At 37.8% G+C, this 16,367-nt stretch overlaps 1 protein-coding gene across 1 annotated transcript in view; it reads right to left on the bottom strand.

The window, feature by feature from the left end:
* Positions 1-4,339: 4,339 nt before the first annotated feature.
* Positions 4,340-16,367, bottom strand: part of TOX3 (TOX high mobility group box family member 3) — a 74,414-nt gene continuing 62,386 nt past the window's right edge. The window contains exons 4-7 of the mRNA XM_041458724.1: positions 10,856-11,125; positions 9,274-9,501; positions 7,842-7,922; positions 4,340-6,203 (exon numbers count right to left, since the gene is read on the bottom strand). Of these exons, the coding sequence (XP_041314658.1) occupies positions 5,460-6,203; positions 7,842-7,922; positions 9,274-9,501; positions 10,856-11,125 (1,323 nt within the window). The 3' untranslated portion in view covers positions 4,340-5,459. The remainder of the gene's footprint in view (positions 6,204-7,841; positions 7,923-9,273; positions 9,502-10,855; positions 11,126-16,367) is intronic.

Raw genomic sequence — 16,367 nt, 5'->3', positions numbered from 1 at the left:
TATTTGGTTAAGGCATCTGCTCAGTCAAGAGCTGTGACTGTTGATCCAGGTAGAAGTTTTCTGACCTGTGCACAGTAGAATCCTTTCTAAATGACTGCAGATACAATTCATCATCAGGTGGGTAATTCTTTACTCATTTATGGTGATTCAGTCATTGAACCAGCACTAAGGTTAGAATACCTGTACTTGAAAATGAGACCTGTGACTTGTTTTGAATAGAATTTAATGAAAGAAAATGCAGAAAATGTAAGATTGCTTTTAGGTTCTGATTATTATTACAAATACTTGGATCTGTTTGGAAAACAAATACAATGTTTTGCAATTAGACCCCTGACCTATAAAAGCACTTGAGCAACTGTGTAACAGAGCATATGAGTAGTCACTTCAATGAAATTACTACCTTTATACATGAATTATCAGCTCATTTTAAATCATTTTCTGCATCAAAGCCTCTCTTTTACAATTAGAGCAGTAGAGTCACAATGATGTGGCAACTCCACTTTGGAGAAAAATAACAGACCAAAGATAACTGCATCATAAAGGTATTCCTGGAGAGGAAGGAGAATAAATGATACCTGGAAGAAGTGTCCATATAACTGCAAGACAAGTATAATTTTCTGTTCAACTTTTTTTTATCAAGAAGAATAAAATAAATTAAATTTCAAACCTTCTAAGAAAACTCTCCATTGCTTTGGCTTGTTTAGGGGCTGAAGATGTTAATGCTCCAAGAACTTGAACAAAACCCACTATTTAAAATACCACTTCTGGTTTTTAACTGAGGTAAACAGAATGCATTCTAAATCTCCAATGTAGGCTATTGAAGTGTCACAGCAGCTCGTCCAAAGCAATACATTCACTTCTCAAAGATTTTCGTATTATAATCGAAAATTCTCTCCCTCCGATGCACCTGAGAAGCATTAACTTCTTGGTGACTTTAAGAACCAAATCCTTTAATACAAACCTAGCTTTTCCCACAGGCACTTGAAAATATTTAGCATTTTTTCAGTTGGATGCAATTTTCATAATAAAGTAGCTCACTTGGCTACCTGACACCACAGACAAAGACGCCGAGTGAGCAGCTCCTGCCAACTTAGAGCATGATCGGAGCCCTCAGTCACATATTAAGTAGGCTTTGAAACATCCAATTGCTGTAACAATGCAAGCAATTTATGTATTCTGTATTATTGTTATATATTTTTTCATTACTCATAACATATGTATTTTCTTCTGTAACATCCAGGCACAAGTCTTTCATACCCCGTGTCTTTCAGTCAGCCTTAACAGAGCATACAATAGCTCTTAGATTTATGTAACATTTAAATTCCACCTCTCTGGCCAGTTTTAAGTTACCAAAGCAGCCCTTTGGTATTATTCTGAATGGCACTGGCCCATCCCTATGGATGCTGCTCCCTACATTTGTTTAAATTTCACTGGCAAACCCCACAGAAATGTGTGGAAATGACATATATTTTTCGGTGACAAAATACTCAGCCCCCGTCTATCAAATCAGAAATGTTCATAGTTAACTGCATTTCTGGCAGTTTCAAAGGTACAGTTGTAAAACTACAGTATATTTTGTCAAATCAAACTCTGCAATGATCCTGGTTTACTTCCATCCACTTAGCCTATTAATGCAGGCTAATACTGCATGTTCTTGTGGCAGCAAACCCTAAAGTGTACCAGGAGACTCTGGTGATAGATTACATGTACATGCTGTGTCATATCCAATTAACTCAAATTGACTGTGTACTGCATTATGCTGTTAGTGCATGGAAGATCAATAAATATGGAGAAAATCCAACGAGGCGCTCTCCATTCCCATCCAATTCTAGTAGGTCTGAGACAGATCATGCTCCTATGATGTGTGTGCTGCTGCTGAAGAGGGCAGGTGGTGCATAGACACCATTCAAACTTGGCCTATTCAATCTAAACTCCTCTAACTCGCCATTCATGCATAGCAAAACACCATCTGGTCCTATTTTGCCTCCAGCAATCACAGCTGACCAAAAACGATAATAACAGCTGTTGCAAAACAAAAGCCAAACAAAGGGGGGAGGGAAAGGTTAGAATGCAGTCCAGTGCTGCAAAATACTCCATGAAGTGAGAAATGAAAAAGGAGCCATTCAAATAGGAATCCCCATTGAAAAGAGTCAGTGCAAGACTTGTGGTTAAACTTGAGATATTTAATCCATCTGTCCTGCAAACCACAATGGTCAGGTGATAATATAAAATTGAGATTATGTTGCACAGAGGTATTTAAAGGCTTTGTTCTCCAAGTTAGAAACTAATGACCCTGTGTCAGCTAAAAATTAAACCTCCTTATGTTCTTTCATCATGTGTCAACCTGGGTTAATGTGAAAGTAGAATGTGGTTAACCGAGGTGATAAAGCATCTGAAACCTTGGGAAAAGAAGGGAGCAGTTAAGTGCTTGTAAATGCTATGAAGAAAAACATTCTTAAAAACCATGCATGACACTGAAACCATACAGATTATTGCATTTTTCTTGTATAAATTGCATATCAAGCGATTTAAACTAACAGTTTTATTTATGACCTATGATAGCACAGTTATTCACTTAGATTTAGGGAACATGAACACAAACTTGCACAGTTTGAAACACAAGATGTTCTGCAATATGGTATTGTGGGTAATGCAAAATATAATTTTGTGGCAAGCAGGGGGATGCTCCAGTTTTTCAAGATTCAAATTTTGATATTTAAAATGTACAGTGTCCTGCTTGATGATTAATTTCCTTTTTTTTTTTTTTTTTAGCTGCAGTAATTAAAACTATTTTTCCTGGAATTGAACATCAGTAGTTCAGCAGCTCTTAATCAAATGTGATAAAACCCAGGATTTATGAAACCATTTAATGAGTGTAATAACACCTGCTTCTCACTGCAAATAGTTGAAAACAGACTTCAGTTGTAATTAACTCTTATCACTTGTGACATTTTTCCAACGATACTTCATAGGTCTTCAAAATGACAATTATAGAACTAATACACAATTACTGTCACATGCAGTTTAGCAATTATTTCTGAAGACATTTGTCTAAAGGTTTCAAAAACCACTATAAAATGGTTTCCTTTGTTACGTAACATTGGTTAAAACTGACACAGAAAAAAATCTCTCCCAACCAGCCTCTGGCGTGCCATTTCTAATGCAGACAGGCTTCTTTGCACTTGGAATAAACACCCTCCATTCCAGGCATTATTAGATATCATGCTAAGACTATTAGGAGCATGGGTAGCTGTCAACTAACACCTATTATGAAAAGCTTCAATTTATATATGATTTTTTCTGCTCCAAGAAATCTATAAATTTATAATTAGAATCTCTTGCTGTTCAATATTTGTACATAATAAGCAGAGTACCTGAGGATGATGAAATATTGAAAGATGAATTCATTATGAAGAAACTCACATGGTGTAGTACCTCTTCCCTTAAGTCTAGCTGCAACTTTTTGGGGATCTCTATTCCATTATTTTTGGGTTGTGCTCTGAGCATGGTAGCCATACCTCAAACAGGATTAGGATTCTGCTCAGGCTTGACACTTGCTGTTTTTAATTTTCATTTTATCATAAGCAGTTTAAGATTGTTGCCAGTGGTAATTTGCAATTTTTATCAAGACCTCTTCATTATAGCTTCTGACAGGACAGATGCTGTAATTAATCATGCCAGACAACTGGGGATAGTGGTCAGACTGCACTCGCAGCACAGATACTGCAGGAGAAGAAGGGAAACAAGAAAATACAGGCTCTCTCTGTTCAGAACAAAAATATAGGAACAGCACTAATAACCTGACAACACACTGGATGTTAATGTTTCCAAAGCCTTCATATGAATGACCTGCTCCCTCCATCCTCCCCACTCCATCACCTTCTACCTTAATGGGAAAATAAAAGTCAGACAGCTCAGGAGCAGCCCAAGTCAAGAGCTGGAGGCTTACAGAGGGAAGCAGTAGCTGTGTTTACATCTGGAACTCTTGGATACAAAGAACCAATTTGTGCTGCTTTCCATCTCTGACCATGACAGCTGAGAGACAGGCTCACTTCCCTGCTCCTGCAGGTGATCAGCACAGGGCACCCTGACTGTGCTGCGCCCCAGCACTTGCTTTCTCTCTCTGAAGTCAGGCACCTCAGAGAAGCTGCCCACAACTTGCAGCAGAGCATCTTGGAGGGTACAAGAGCCAAGTACTTGCTGTATTCCCTTCATACCTGTTCACCCAGAATGTCTGATAAAAATCCAAAGGAGTTTAAAAATGTCCAAGAAAGCATTCGCAGAAGGAAACATTTCTGGTTCCTCTATCAAAGACTTACAGCTCATCAGTTTTACTGAAATGTGTTTATTCTATAGCAAGATAAAAGCATTTATTTTAGATAAGCAAAATACAAACAACTTAATTGCTGCTATCATAACTCATAAAAAAGTATAAAACAGCATAAAAACACAATAAGCAATGTAGCAATTAATAATTCATGTTACCAGTGTTTACATTAAAGCCTCATTTATGAAAACTTTACAACACATGATATGAAAACTTACAACTTTTAAAGAAAATATTTACATTGATTATTCAGTTGTGGAGTTTCATTTAAATATTCTACTGGTTTTACAGCGTATTAATAACTTGCATTTCTCATCTTAGCTTTCTGTAATAACAGTTTTATTTAAGTGCATTTCCCTTTTAAAAATACAGTGTATTAAATCTGAAACTCATCACTTCGACACAGAATATAATATTCACATTTGTTCTGTAATTGGAATTAACGTAAGAGGGTAAATGTCAATATATATTTCCTTACAAACTATGGCAGGTTTATTTGGAGAAATGAAGTGAAAAGTTGGGTCAAACATTTATGTCCAGTTACTTGCATTTGTATTTCTGAATACATTTAGGAGAGAAAAAGAAAAAAAAATAAGAGCTTTGGCAAAAAATCTGTGATTTACTCTATTTTTTCATGACAAAAAATGCCATCAACTAACTCATGTCATACAAGTATGATTGTATGAAATCCAATCATAATTTTACAGGTAGTTACAACTGTGCTTTAAGGGCTTCATGAGTTCCTACTGCCTTGAAGTGCATTACTCACTTTTAGAGAAAGAAGGGCTATAGCATATAACTCTGAAAGGCCATTTTGCAGTCATAAGGTCCAGGTATTTATTAGGCCAGTTGATTCACATATTGTAGGTAAAGCTTAAATAAATTAAAAAGGCATCACATGAAAAAGAGAACAGCATTTTTTCTTTTAAACAAAATGATTTATAGTCAGCTAAAAGATGATACACAGCTACATTGTAGTTCTTTATTGCCTATCTAATAGACACTTTAGAGGATCATTTGATCTGTTATGCATCCCTGCATAACTACCATCAACAATTTACAGTTTTCAGCCAAATATGGTTTACCCCTACCCCTCCATCAGCACAAAGCCATGTTGCAAGATCGTTTATCTTCAGAAAATACTGACCTGCGACAATACTTGAGTCTGTGTCTGAGATTGTATTTGTGACTGGTGCTGCTGAGGTGCTGGCTGAGGGCTCCCAATGGCAGGGATGGGAGAAGTCATCTGCGGGGCTCCCGGGGAATGCTGCTGAGGAGAAGGCTGGGACTGGTGTTGCATATGCTGCATTTGCTGCTGCTGCATTTGCTGAAGCTGTATGTGCTGCAGTTGCTGTTGCATCTGCTGTTGATTAATCTGCTGCTGGAGATGCTGCTGCTGCTGCTGCTGCAAATGTTGCTGCATGTGGTGCTGAAAATGCTGCTGCTGCATTTGCTGCTGTATTTGCTGATGCATTTGATGCTGATGTAGTTGCTGCTGCTGCATCTGCTGCATCTGTTGCTGCTGCAGCTGCTGCATCTGCTGCTGCTGGCTTTGCATGGAGGGGCTGAGTTGAGACGAAGACGGCGTTGCCACCATGTTTGTGCCCATGGAGCTTATCAACGGAGCTGCAATGTTTGTTGGCATGTTTGGGGCAATGGTAACAGAAGCTACAATCTGATTCATTGGCAGTCTCATGGTCAAAGGTTTTGGAGCAATTGCTCTGGAAAGGGGCTGTTGAAGAGTTTGGGGAGGTGCTGACACCGTGGCATGTTGAGAAAGAGAACTATTGAGAATGAGGGAGGAAGACAAATTTGTGGATGCCAGTGTTTGCTGAACAGAACGAATTGTCTGGGCCTCAGCAGATTCTGCAGCAGCCTGTGTTTGGAAGAGAAATTAATTGTTCTTTTCAACAGAAAAAACATTGTTACTGTTTACATGATAATAAAAGTAACAGCTACTCAGAGACCTTTGTCATCTTTTGTTTTCTATCAGAAAAGATCAATCTGCAGTCTGAAAACAATCACTGATCAGCAATACATAGTATCACCTCTTTATCTGCCTCCCTATATGGTACCTCCAGGTCTTGGAGAAAAACTAACTTGTGCCCTTGATCAGCACCAGAAAGTCACAGATGTCACACACATTTTGTCACTGAAAGAGCTAGAACAGGCCCAACATATTTACATGTTTTTAATAAACCCCTGCTCTATGGGAGTCAGCAGCACACACACTCCCCACGCCATGAGTTACCAACCACTGAGCAATTAACTCTTTAGACATTTACCTGAGAATGTAATAAATTGTGGTGCACAAGTTTCTCTCCCATCCCTACCCCGAGCGACCACCACATGTGAAAAAGCTATAGCAAGGATGTCTTAATTTAGAGGACATGAGATACAATGACTTTGAGTGTCATTTCCACCTGCAATCTACCCAGAAGTTACTTGGCAATCCTGGTCCCATGGATTTGGGGAAAAAAAAATATAATTTCTGATGGCTTTGAAAAGGGAATTTAAGATTCACAAAATAATATCTCTCAAAGGTATTTAGAATTCCTGCTGATCTTGAACTTAGCATTGTGATACTAAAGGTTTTTAGAATATTATCTGAGTCCCAGAGGCAATAGAAAAACACAGCTTCTTAACCCAAGAAGAAGAAATCTTCCAGCTTTCAAAAACACGTGTATCATTTCTGGTGATGTATTTTTAATCATTAATCAAAATACACAGCAACTTTCCATATGATCTACTAATATTCTGCAGTTTTACATTCAAATAAATATTCTCAGGAGTTAAGACATCATCACCCAACTTTTTACTCATATTTTAGATGTCTATAAGCACATTTCCATTTATGACATTCAGATGTAACAGAACTACAACCTGTATAGTGCTGCCGTCTAGAAAGGTAAATTCACAAGTAAAACAGCAGAGCTTTGTTTTTTTCACAGGTTTTATTTTAACTCAGGATCCACTAAAATATTCCTTGTGGCTCACTGCCAGCTAGTTCATTTTTTTAGTACTCTCCAAATTCATTGCCACCACACATTTCTTTCCCCTCACCTGCAAAAATACTTAAGCTTTGTCACACAACAACTGCTCTCCAACTCCACGCAAAGCAAGCCTGTCCTTTGAGAAGCAGCACTTGAGGAAAAACAAACCTCTGCAAACAGCTTGCAAATATTACTGTCAAAAGGTCAGTATATTTTTCATGACTGAATTTTTTTTTGTGGTGAAGTGCATTACTTTGCCTCTGCAGCTCAAGGAAGATGTACAATTACAAAGATGTTTTCTGGTAATCATTAATATGCCAGCAGAGAGATGAAATTATTTTTGCAGAGACTAAGCAGGGTTCAAGCAGCAGCACAACATCTTGTAGAGCTGTATTACAGAAATCCTAGCATTCTACTTCTGTAGAAGTAGATGTAGCATAACATCCCCCCCTTGCCCCAAATATTTCAATATCATTGGTAAAAGCTCACTTGCATTACATCGAAGGCAATATTGGGCTTACCTTAGAAACAAGGCTTGCTCTGTAGGCAGCAAGTGCCTTTAGGTATTCTTTTTTGGCAGCTTCAGTTTTTCTTTTATATACCTATTAAAAGAGACCATAATTTTACCAACTCCAATTATTAGGATTTTTTTTTTTTTTTTTTTGCCAGAATGCTCTCAAAATCACTTGCACAGAAACAAAAAACATAGACCAAAACCCCTGAAAACACTCTAATGTTAGATGTGCTTTTTCCTCCTTGAAAGTCCTAAATATCCTTGCAGGTGGTTACAGGCTTTCAGGGCTACTTGCTGGACTTGCAGCACAATTTATGTTGATTATCAGGAATAACAAAAGGCTGCTGTTTGACATCAGTCTGAGCAGCAAACTGATTGACAAGACTACCTATGCACTCTTTACTTCCCCAGAAAACAGTATATTTTTGACTCCAAGTAGAAGGGATTTCAGAACATTGGGTATTACAAATACCAAAATGTATCAGCAGTAGTCTAGAATAGCAAAATACACCTGTACTTTTTTTTTTTTTCAAAACAAATATTTTAACAACATATAAAAAAATCTGTACACCTTTAAAAAAGGTGGATCAAAGAGCTTGAACTTGCCCCAAAGCCAGCATGAGAGAATCCCACTGAGTTAAATGAGAACTGTTAGGCAAAAATTACTAAAAGTCCATTTTTAATCATGAGTAAATTTAAAGTTCACCTTTAAATCATGTTCATTATCATCTGTTAGATCAGATTAAAAGTTTCTAAATGTATTGCAGAAAAAAGTACCATTCATCTCTTGCCAAAAGGTGTCAAGGTGTCAACTTCGACTATCTGGGAATCCCATACAAGCTTCTATTAACTGTTACTGGGAACAAACAAAGGGTATTTTTAACCCCCTTCAATCCATGTGCAGCAGTTCCATGTGTATAGAAAAAGAATAACCCTCAAGGAAGTACAAAACTCATCACTCTGTACCCAGTTGGAGTTGGAGATAGCATTTCCCACACAACATTGTAATGAGACTCAGAGGATTGGCTTCAAAGGTTAGAAATCAACACACTTTGTAACAAATTCATAAGGCAGATCAAAGGAAATGGTAAATATGCTGTACCTTCCTCTTTTCTAACTTATTAATAGGAAACAAGGGCTTTGAAATAGGAATCATCAAAAGGTGGTTTTAAGAGGACTCTAGGACATTATAACCTGAGCTCTTTTACAAACTGCCCTTTAAAATTTAAAGACAAATACAGTCATTTAACACTACCTGTTGGTTCTTACAAAAAAATAATTTTTAGGTGCCAGGTCTTCAGAAAGTTCAAAACTCAGTTTAGATCTACAGAGGTAGAGTTCTACATCAGCAAGTAGCGTGGTCCACTCAGAGCAGAGGTAGGAGGCTTTTTTTTTCAAGGATTACTATATTCTTGTGAGACAGCCCTGCATCAATTTACCTGTTTTTGTTCTTCTCCTAAACTGTCCCACATAGATGCCACTATTTTTGAAACATCTCCAAATGTAGCATTTGGGTTCTGTCCTTTAATTGCAGCTTGTGTGTCCCTGAAGAAAAGGGCATATGCTGACACTGGCTTTTGTGGCTCATTGGGGTCTTTCTTTTTCTTCTTCTTTGGGGTCTTGGGCTTTTTGCCAGAATCTGGGGCAGCTCTTTTTTCTCCAGTAGCCTAAGAAACAGTAAGAACAAGAACAGTCAATAAATGCATTAAATAAGTCAAATAAATTGCAAAAAAATTATTTACAATCAGTCATAATATTATATGGATAAAGCTATTATGTAGGCAACACTTGGGAGAGTCCTGTTGTGCAGGCCCTTCTCTCTACCAAAGAGTACTTAGTCTCAGCATAATCTCATTGGATCTACTGGAACTAAATGCATGAGTAGTTACTACTCATTCTAAGCATGGCTCTGAGAGTCACTTCTTACAAGCTTAACCTGACAAAGGATACCCCAATGCTAATTTGTATTAAAAAATTCAGATTTAGTTCCTAGCATATTTTGAAAAGGCCATCTATGTTTTTCCCTTTAAGATCCAATCTCAGCAGTTGAGACTCAAAAGGCAAAAGCTTGGAGGCATTTCCCAATTCCCAGGCTTAGACTGGCAACTTAGACATGGACCAGGGGTTAAAAATCCCACCCTTCAGGCAAAAGGCAGCAGCAGCGACTGGGCAGTTTGTGCCCACGTGCAGGAGCACTGGCTGTGATCCCCAGGCCCCCAGGGCAGGGCAGGTGCCCCTGGGCGAGCACTGGGAGCTCTGTGCTCTGGCCAGGCACCAACAGCCCCTCTCTCCCTCTGGGATGGGGATGCCAGCAGCTCTGCTCCCTGTGTGTGCCTCGTGCCCTGGACTCTCTTTTGTTGAGCTGTGCACAGATTATTGCAACAAGGGGATCAAGTGGCTCTAAATATATGTAATATGATACATATCTCTATGGTAGTAATTTACTTTTTGGGGATATTTTGGGGATCCTGTACAATGAGCTTTCCACATGTATAACTTCTATAAACTTAATGAGAAAACCTTTCATGCAACAGTCTTAAATTAGCTTTTACATATACTGCTATAACAACATTTGTTCTTCATTTGGTCAATATTTTTTTCCTTTTATAAGAGATTTATTTAAAGGAAGATATAAGTTAACTAAACTTTCAGTTAGAAGAAACCTTATTTTTCTTCTCTCTGAACACATCCATGTTTTACATGACTCCAGAGAATATCATAATGACAAAACTGTCCAAGACTGATGCCTGAAGAGATTCAACAGATCTGAAAACCTGAGTCAAATTAGACCAAAAGAAATATATATATATATACATACATACATATATGTATGTATGTGTGTCTATTATGAGGGTAGTATGGAAACTTCTTAAGTAAAGAAGGTAATCAGCAAATTAATCATATTCCACTTCACTGTAACATTTGTATTTTAAATGATACTGAGCTGATACTGCCACATCCATGAAAATCCAGCATGTGGATGTGTGAGGCTTGCTGGCTGCAGCACATGGAATAACTTACTCTGTTTGATTCATCTGCATCTTCCTCATTGATAGAGCTAGATGGGGAAGGAGTGGCTGATTTACTTGCAGGAGGGGAGGGAGAAGTGTGTGGCAAATTAGTGCCTCCTAAATTTAGCCCCAGCTGTGCACTCAGCTGAGACTGGTTAATGGTGGTGAGCTGAGACGGAGGCATAATTCCCGAATGAGCAGCATCAGTCATGTGGACAATAGATCTCATAATCAGAGAGTGATCCTGGCGGTACTGGGAAACCTGGGTGTGATTCTGATCCTAAAAGAGATGGAAATGTTGGTTAGATATTAGCAGTTACCATACAGCAGTAGCAGGTGAAGCTATTTTCACAGGCTTACAGAACCAACACTGTCAACATACAGTTTGCTTCCTTCCTTTTTAATGAATTAAGTATATTGTTAATAAATTAAGTGCAGCGACAGTTACTATAATTGCCCCAGACTTCACTTTTCCCCCAGCTGGGGCTGCTTATTTTGTTCTTTGACTAAGAATTGCGGAATTGCATTTCTCTGTTTTTAAACATTTCTTCTCTTGATGTAGTGAGAAATACCCACATAAACAATAGGATGACTGAGGATTCAGGAAAACACTGCAAATGACGAGACACAAACTGTTGTCAGAAAGCAAATAAAATTGGGGTGGGATGAGGGGATATATATATATATATATATATATATATGTAGAGAGAAAAGCATCTTCCTTTACTGAGTTTCAATTATTCTTGGCCATTACAAGTAACAGCAGTAGGTATAAACCAGTCCTGTCTGGGTGGGATTTTAAAGCTGTTTTAAACACAGAACACTGCCCTGCCAGTCTGGAGTGCATTCACTGCAGCAGGCTGGAGAACCAGTCCAGTAATCCTGAACACTCCTAAAGATCCCTGTTGGCAAGTAGCACATAAAACTGCACATTTTTATATTTAATCCAACAATCAAACATGTGGAAGTAGCAATCGATGTACAAATCACCGACTTTATTTTTCTTGTACTCCACGTCTCAGAAACACAAGCGCTTGCATGGTTTGGTTTCTACTGTTTCTTGAGGGCACAAACTGTGTCTCCTACATCTGCACAACATTTACCACATTTGTAAATAAAAAGAAGCAAGACCCTGAAGGTAAAGTCAGCTGCAATCTGCCTATGAAAACTATTTTTTTTGACCACACAGATCAATACACAATGAAGGAACATGTAAACAGAAAAGAAGATTTTTTAAAAAGTTAATAAGAGAATAAATAGCTCACAAATTGATTCAGCAACCTGATTAATCTGCAGTCATTGTTTGAACAGCCAGAAACATGAGAAATAAATTAGATTTTGAAAACTCTTTCATTATTAATAAGCCACATTGCAATTAGTAGCAGGTGCAATGATCCTTAATGAAATGACACAGAACAAAACAGCAATTGTGGGAGCCCACTGGACTTCGACAACAGAGTCTGACCTTCCTGGTGCTCTCTTATTAAGTATGGATAAGTACAAACCAGTTTTCAAAAATCTGTGTCAGCATGGAGGTAGAAGTTTCACCCAAATGACTTTCCCTTACTTTTTATAACTTTGCCCTCAACAGAGGCAGTGGTTCTGTGCTCCTGGAAGCCTTTCCTTGGCTGGGACAAGGGTGGCCATACAAAGAAGCAACATGTGTTAGAGAAGATGCACACCCTGCCTCATGTATCTTTAAACACAAATACTGCAGCTCACTGCTTCCCTACAGCAGTAAATCATATTAATTCTGAATTAATCAACAGTTGTGTCTCTTTCTGCTGAAGCCTATACAGTAGAAACAAATCCTTCCTTAGCATAAAAACGCACGTGCAGCTGGGTCCAGTACAGACCAAGTTAACCTCACAATCCAGATCCTGTGCCCCAGGGCTCACCCTCGTTTTCCCCATGTTTCCCCAGCCATTGCCAGCCTGGCTCATTATCCATACCACACCACACTGCTTTTCCTACTTCTCAAATGCTTTTAATATTTTCAGTAAAGGACTGTAGTTCCTTAGAGATGAGTTGTGTGTGCCAAAAGTGGAGCACTTGATACAGAAAGATCAAAACATCAGACTTATTGGCTGAAATACCCATTTGCTTCAGGGCACCTTTCTGTGAAAATTTACTGCTGTTAACTACAGGGTCATTTTGATTGTGACTTGTATTGGCAGTGGCATCTGGAAGTCATTCAAAGTCTTTTGTGAAACGATATCACTCTGCCTATTACTCCAATCATTTTAGCTTGCAGACGTTACTTTATTGCACGAAGAAAAACTCTGCTGGTTTTCTCCAGCAAAGCTGAAGATGATCAGAATAACCTTCTCTCATAAAAACTAACTTTCTTCATTATTGTGCAGACAGTACTTGGAGGTGTTCTACCCCTGAAAGCCTTGCTTTTGTTCTCTCTTTATTGCTACACAATACAGGCCTTTCTGGCCTTTACACTGAGGCAACAAAATGTGATGACAAGGGTTACAAACCATTTACTCCAAGTCTTGTCATTTCGGTTGCATCTATGATTTTATTGAGACTAAATTCTCTTGACTTGCACTGACCCAGAATCTAATTTTATACACAAGCCCATGAATTCTTAACTGCCCTTTTTTCTGATACTCTCTGATGCCTGTGTGGGTTTTCTACCTCCATTTACTTAATTTCAGTTTTTCTTTTCTGTATCTTTTCCTGATTTCTTTAGCCTTTTTGGTTTTTTTTTTAATCTTATGAGCTTCAGTAAAACCTAGGAATGGCAACAACAATATTTTGTAACTGGCTATTTAGAACTAAACTGATAAGACATATTATATGAAAGAAAATATTTCATATAATATCCAATCCCTTATTATTCATATGTCCATATGAAAACAAAAAAAAATTATTTTCTACACTTTCAGTTTAACTTGTATGGCTGATCAATATTAAAAAAAGAAAGGGACAGGGTTTTCATTCTTTTGCTTTGTGGTACAGTGCTGTGGCCCTGAACAACCTACGGTACCTATACCAGAGCTTTCAGACAAAGCCTTTTTTTATGTGTGTACAGTGGTTTGGAAAGAAGGCAGGGAGGCTAGTTCACAGCAATATTAAAGTCCATGGCATTTTCCTATAGCTCCTGAGCAAACAAGTCTTCTGAGAAGGAGCTAAAATCAAGAAAACAAAATTTCCATTAATTATCTTTACTCTTACTTTTTCCCTGATACTACCAAAGACCAATACCAAACTGAAAGAATCAATAGCATTTCATTATGCTTGAGATGTTTATCAAAAAATGTTTAACAACAAAAATCATCCTATATCAGAAGCACACATGGAAATACAAGTGCACTGAAGCACCCACATGGCATCCTAATTACATTACTATATGAAAACTGAAAAGCTCACATATTCAAAAATATTCCACTGAGAATACTGGGAGAATTTTAGAGAATATCACAAGCTCTTCTACATAAACTTTTCCCAAAGTAAATATGATACACAAGTATTAAAATCATTGAAGATTTTTGTAACATTAAGCAAAACCAAGAGATTAGTTCTGACAAAAATTCATGAACTTCTCAAGCAGACAGTATCAAGTTTTAATTGAACCTGATCTGCTTTACAGCCTTAGATTGAAGTCAGGCAAAACCTGGTGATCTTAAAACAAGTCAGGCAAAGTTCAACCACTGGTTTACTCAGCATGACAATCAAACAAGGACATGATGTGTGGAACCAAAACCAAAGGAGAAATAACTTGTCTAATTTCTCTGCAGGCTGAAATGGCTTTGACTCAGATCAATCTGCTGTCATCCTACACGAGTGCTACAAACCCCTCAGGTACAGAGACATTTATTGAGGGCAACACTGGCCACCTCTCTGGGCTCTCCAGTGACAGGGCAAGGGGAAGGGCTCTAAACAGAGAGCAAGGGGGCTTGGATAAAGTATTAGGGAGCAATTCTTTAATGTGAGGGCGATGAAGCCTTGGACAGAGACGCTCAAGGCCAGGCAGGATGGGGTCCTGAGCACTGGTCTGGTGGAAGGTTTTCTGCCCATGGCAGGGAGGTTGGAACAAGATGATCTTTAAGGTCCCTTCCAACCCAAGTAATTTTTACCCTTCTATGATTCTAATTATATACCTGGATGTAAAAAATGAAAAATATAGTCCAAAATGTTTTCTCCTTCTCAAAACAACTTTATGGTGACTGTGTAGGCAAAATCTCTTACACAGCTGTCACCACCCTGCTGCACACATTATAAAGACATTCAGCACTTGGTTCATAGAAGGCCTCATCAAAGCAACCATAAAGATATCTGTCCATCAAACTGTCCTACTCTCAACAATTCTAATCACTTCAGACAGTCATGCCATAAAAGTCATATTTAGTCCTATTTTTAAAGGATGCATCTCACAGCCATGACAAATATACAGCTTATTCTACATTGATTTGTAAAAGAACAAGTTCTCAAGACTATATAAAATATCAATGCATCAACAGACACTGGAAAGCAAATAATGGAGTAAGGAGACTTAAAAAAAAAAAAAAAGAAAAAGAAAAAGAAAGGAATGTGTAAACTCCCATGCTTTAATTTATACAGTTTTATCAAAGGGGTTTTTCAAAGTACCATGGAGTACTAAGTGAAAAAATTATATTAATAAAAGGTAGTTTGCTCTTCTGTTAGCAACTCATTAAGCATCCAGTACTTAGTATAGCTTGTAATAGAGTTAGTATTTATTTTGACAGATAAATGCATCCAGCCATTACACTGAGAGACGTCCTAATTTCCACTTACTTACCCTGCATTTTAAGAATAATTTCCATACAGTAATTCTATCCTGCATTCCCACCCTGATATAATTTTAATCTCTGGGAACATTCAACAAGACATTTAAAAATATAACTAGGAAATTACTTTTCAGAATATTTTTGAGCAATACTTGAAGTCTTGATTAAAATCAATGTCTACAGCCTTCCATCATTTAAATATGCAATGCCTCCAGTGAGACTCTGGTCATGTGAGGACTGATGGAAGAGCCCCATGGAAGTGCCCACAGGAGGATGTAGGGCTGGGATCTCACCCCACACTGCATGAGATAATTTAAGGGAATTGAGAAATTTGCCAACCAAAATAACTAAGGAATAACTAAGCAAAACCCAACATAGCCATTTATGTTCCCTGTGCCCTGGTTTCAGAAGTTGACTTAAACTATTATATATTCTATTGCCTGAGGAATTCATCACTGTCAGTGTAACATAAGCTGATGCAATATTTTAAAGGATGTATTTAAGTTGAAGCAAATGCACTGCAATGTAAAGAGTGAAATCCTCAGTTGTCCCTGACTGTAAATTACTCCCTTTACTTTTAGTCATGTCAGCATATCTCTAGAAGAAATCCTCAATATTCTTTTTCTCCACAAGTAAAGCATAGATAAAAGAATCCATTAATCTAAATTTTTACAGGATTGAACTTCACTGCCAATCAAAACAAATCAAACTAACAGGATGCTTTTCTCTGTCAGAGATTAAATCCTTACTTAATAGAATACA

The sequence above is a fragment of the Pyrgilauda ruficollis genome, unplaced genomic scaffold (assembly GCF_017590135.1).
Source record: "Pyrgilauda ruficollis isolate IOZ18807 unplaced genomic scaffold, ASM1759013v1 scaffold13, whole genome shotgun sequence".
In the NCBI taxonomy this organism is placed as follows: Eukaryota; Metazoa; Chordata; class Aves; order Passeriformes; family Passeridae; genus Pyrgilauda; species Pyrgilauda ruficollis.
The sequence above is the reverse complement of the archived record's forward strand: the minus strand, read 5'-3'. Positions and strand labels throughout refer to the sequence as shown.